Consider the following 5,000-nt stretch of genomic DNA (forward strand, 5'->3'; position numbering starts at 1 on the left):
TCGACGCATCTCGACTTCCCACTAAAGGGAAAGTCTCAGTTTACGACTGTAGCCCTAGTTCCCTGAGAAAGGGAAAGAGACGATGCGTCGCCCTGCCATACTTCCTGCATCCCTGTGATCGACTTGCTTCAGCAATTTTCGAAGCTAATGCCGGTTGCACCGGATGCGCTTTTATCTCTTCCTGGTCATGACGTCACCCGCGCGTGACATTCATCTTTCCATTGGACTAGTTGATATAGATGCTTCAGAAGCATTCACGCTGGTTCCCAAAGCGTCATCGAGACGAAACCTGAGACGATTTATGGCTTTGATTTTCTTGCAGTTTCAGAGTAAAACGTGTTTTTGAAAATGTATATTTCATATAAAAAATTAAAATAGTATTTTTGTGTATTTTTCATAACAATACATGCAAAATTCTGTTACTTTTTTTAAGTTCCCTTTTTACATTTTTTTTCACTTCAGCAATAATCTGCCGGGTCTCGTCTTTAAAAAGAGATCAAACTAAGTCTGTTGCTTTAAAGAATTCAAGATTTACCACAGTTTAAGTTGGAAATTAGATTTTCAGGTCTATGCTCAAAAAGTGAACAAATGGATTAAAAATACAGCGAAAATATAATTTAGTATAAAAAATTCCTTAAAAAGAAAAAAGAATAAATAAAAAACATCAAACTAAAATATACTACATTCATTTCATTGACAAGAAAAAATTCCAGTCATTTTTGACCGACACGTGAAGAGCACCAGAGGGTTAAAATAAATATCCTAAAGGGGTATTCACAGCGATGCCATAGAAGAACTATTTTTTGTTCCCCAAAGAACCTCTAAGGAACCGTTCTTAAAGTGTGTAGAGCATTTTAATAATCTAAAGAACCTTGTTTTGGGATGGAAAGATTTTCTGATGAGTGTTTCTGCTTTCTGACAGGAGAACAGTAAACTACACCGGAAGACACTACAGTTCCTCATGCCAGACACACCACAGAAACCAGCGGCTCTTAAACAGATCCTGAGCAAACTCTGTGGCCCTTACAGCTGACCGTCTGTGTACAGAAGCAGTGCACACACACACACACACACACACACACACACCACACACACACACACACACACACACACACACACACACACACACAAGAAGACTGATCACCTGATCAGACAGGAATGCTTTAAATGGAGTTTGTGTACAAGACAAACACTCGTACACAGAAAATGAACAAATATTTGAAGATGTGTGTTTCTATGCGCTGAAGCTTCACTGCAATCACAGCCGTGCATTTATCAGATACACAAACTATCACGTCTTAAAGTCCTCTGGAGTCAATCGTATTATATTATCACTTAACTCACCTTTGATCACCAAAATGCCATATTGAAACTTTTTTTCCTTCATGTCTTAAAATATCTTGAATGTAACTCGACACCCTTGCCTCATTTAGTATGCCCGGTTCTATGAATATGCAAATGAGCCCCGCCTCCACTCACTCACTCACTCAGAGATCCACTGGTTGACGATCACACGTTGATCTGATTGGTTACAAGGTAGTTTGTGACGTCAGAAACACCAGCGATTTCAAAGCGTGTTTTTGAGACTGTCTTTGGTTCACTGCAGTTTTAAGGAGAAAATACTCAGCAATGCTGTCGACTTATGAATTTACACATGGTTTGTCTTAAAGCATATTAAAAACACCACATAGACATATAAACAACATTAAACGCTGGATTTTCACCACAGGGGGACTTTTAGGGTCTTTATATGGTGTATAAACTAGGGATGCATTAACTAATCGTGCACCAACCAAATATTTGATTGGGTCAACACGTTACATTATTCAAATAAAAGTCATAGCTTTAATATTTGATCATATTAAGAAGTTAAATACTTTAGACTTTCAGCATTTCAAACTGCCTGATCATGACGAGCCAATCAATTCTCACTGGACAAAACTAAGCCCCGCCCCATTTCCGTCAAACAGTGAAACCAAACATTATTCAGACATCAGATATCATTTTTGATATCATTTATCATTTAGTTCATTTATGTAAGTGAGGATAACAAAATTGAGTAAGTTCTTATCATATTTTATTACCATTTTCGAAACTATAGCGAATAAACAGTGATAATGTGAGAAATGTTGAAGGTGTATGACTATATTTTGGTTTGACTGTATAAACAACAGGGAGGAAAAGATGAGCGCAACTTCTGTCTCATACTGACTCCAACAAGCAGATCAAGCACAAGTCCACAGCCTCCAACAACAGGTTCAGATCGCAGTGTTATTCAGCGCAGACGCTTAAAGCGGGCCTTTAGTTAGTGTGTAATGTTGCTGTTTGAGCATAAACAACATCTGCAAAGTTACGATGCTCAGAGTTCAAAGCAAAGGGAGAGATTTACTTTTAAAGAAATCGTTTTTTAAGGACTACAACAAACGACTGATGGGGACTAAAATGAGCTTCTTCACGGGTTAGTGACATCACAAACCCTAAAATTTACATAAACCCCACCCCCCAGAACACACATCAGAGGGGGTAAGTCCATGATGAGAAGAGGTAATCGGAGCCGCTAACACACACACACACACACACAAACACACACACACACACACACACACACACACACACACACACACACACACACACAAGCTCTTGAAGCTCCGCCCCCTGTGCCAGGAGCAGCAGCTCATTTGCATTTAAAGGGACAGACACAAAACCATGCGTTTTTGCTCACCCTCAAAAAGTGAAAATTTTAACATGTTATTTTTCAATGATCTGTGGTTATCTGCTAAAACTTCACACACACACTCTGGGGACATCAGAGACTTATTTTACATCTTGTAAAGTCTTTCACCCCTCTCAGTCCTTCCGGAAAAATGCGGAGTTTTTTGTGATTTTTTGGAATATTTAAATCTCATCTTATTTCAGACCTTAATAAACACACGGCTAAAACTTACAGAACATTGATGAGTCAAACAGGTTCTGTAGCTTTACAAAAGAAATATGCTACAACTTCTGTAAAAATGAATAAATAAAATATAAAAAAATAAAATGTGTGCTTCCTGTTTTACCGCTTTTCGATGATGTTCACGTCGTGTAATTACGTCACTTCATAACGTTCCCATGGCAACAGGGGAAAATGGCTGCTCTTGTGTGAAGTAAACAACATTTTTCAACTTTCTGCTAAGATATATGTGACTTTTTTTAAACGAAAATGCGGGGATTATGAAATCATGCGAGCCCCGCATATTTTGTGGGGAAATCGGCAATTTATGCGGCGAAAGTGCAGACTTTGGCTGATTATGCATTGAATTATGCGATCACATGATCACGTTTTTCTGGAGAGACTGCCCTTTAAAGAGTTCACAGGGAATCATACGAATGCAGTAAAGCGTCTGTTCTGCACACTTCTCGTACATCTCCTCTGCAGTGTGTGTGTGTGTGTGTGTGTGTGTGTAGTGTAGTGAGGAGGATCACCTTGCGCAGCCGGCCCCGGCTCGTCCCCAGGAACAGCACGGTGTGGTTGTGGACGTTGTCTACCGCTATAGAGCTGAGCCCCGGGGCCTCATAGATGGGTCGGGCCCTCAGGGGCCTCCTCAGGGCCAGCGGGTGCTGGAGGTGCGCGGCCCCGCAGTTCAGCTGCTCATCCTGAAGCTGGAACACAACAGCCATTGTCACGTTTACATCGACCCAATCGAAAGAAGAAGTGCTGATTCATTCATACAGCAAGCAAGTGGACACTTTATGATCGAGTCACTGGATCAGTTTGACTCTCCCAATTTGTTCAAAAATGAAACATGAAACGCTTTGTTTGGAACTATTTTCGTTGGCGAAATAGAGCAAAACAGTCAATATTGATAATGTTGTGTCTAAAAAGGGTCAATTATTATGATGAAATGTTGAACTGTTGTATAAAATCCCATCACATCTGCGATCATGCTGATATTCAGGAAAAGAGCACTCTTGAGAGTTATATAGCTGAACTACTGAAAAATGCTGGGTTATTTTTTAACCCAAATGCAGGGTTCAGCCTGCTGGGTCATTTTATTTGGTTGTTTTTAATATTTTTACGCAGTGCTGGGTACTTTTTTCTGAAGCTCAGCTGCTGGGTCATCACATGTCTACTCAGGGCTGGGTCAGTGTAACCCAATGTTGGATAGTCTGTGCCAAACCGGTTAAAACTGGATACTTTTGTCAACGGTCATTTTGAACTGAAAATGAAAGACCTTCATTATCAAATTGACTGACCCAGCACTGTCAAAAAACATCCCAGCAAATGGGTTTTAAACCCAACAATAACCCAGTTCTGTCCAATATTTTCCCAGCACTGAGTTGCGAAATAACCGAGAAATGGTTGTTTTTAACCCAGCATTTTTTAGACAGCAGTGTTAATTTCGTTGCATCATTTTCGTCAACAAATATTTTTTCCTGAGTCATGAGCAGAACTGCAGACACCGAGACTGAAGCTCAGAAACCAACAGATTTAAACAGTGTGTGTCCTGAGTGAGCTTTAACACACACTGGCTCGAGTATGGAGAGGTTCACGAAGGGGTGACGGGAACTGGAGCGGGGGAGGCAGTGTTTCTCACGAGTTCCTCTCTCAGAGCCCTGACCTCCTGTGATCTATCACACACACACACTTCACCAGCCTCAGAGACTCTGTGATGTCATCGGGCTCAGTTACGTAAGAGAACAGAAACCCTGCGCTGAATAAACACACACACATGCTTCTTATAACCGCAGCGTTCACTAATAACAACAGCATGTTTCCAGAATCCGCTTCACGGTTACAGGACTTCGAATCCACATCAGATTTGCTTGTAATGTTTGAGACGTTTATGTTGTATATTATTATGGCTGAGACCAGAAAGAAACATTCAGTTCAATAACTGCTAAAACATCAGCACAGTAAAACATATACGATTATCAATAAGTTATGACAACATGCAGTACATTGCTTTAACACATCAGAGTAAGATAAGCAATTTTCAACTTTTTTATATTTTAAATTA

General features: G+C 40.2%; 1 protein-coding gene across 1 annotated transcript in view; it reads right to left on the bottom strand.

Moving 5' to 3' along the window:
* plxnd1 (plexin D1) overlaps positions 1 to 5,000 on the bottom strand; it is an 87,298-nt gene that overhangs the window by 79,444 nt on the left and 2,854 nt on the right. The window contains exon 2 of the mRNA XM_077217600.1: positions 3,466 to 3,642. Coding sequence (XP_077073715.1) covers positions 3,466 to 3,642 — 177 coding nt within the window. The remainder of the gene's footprint in view (positions 1 to 3,465; positions 3,643 to 5,000) is intronic.

Source organism: Siphateles boraxobius, unplaced genomic scaffold (assembly GCF_051911475.1).
Source record: "Siphateles boraxobius isolate OS27281-9 unplaced genomic scaffold, OSU_SipBor_1 75, whole genome shotgun sequence".
Classification (NCBI taxonomy): Eukaryota; Metazoa; Chordata; class Actinopteri; order Cypriniformes; family Leuciscidae; genus Siphateles; species Siphateles boraxobius.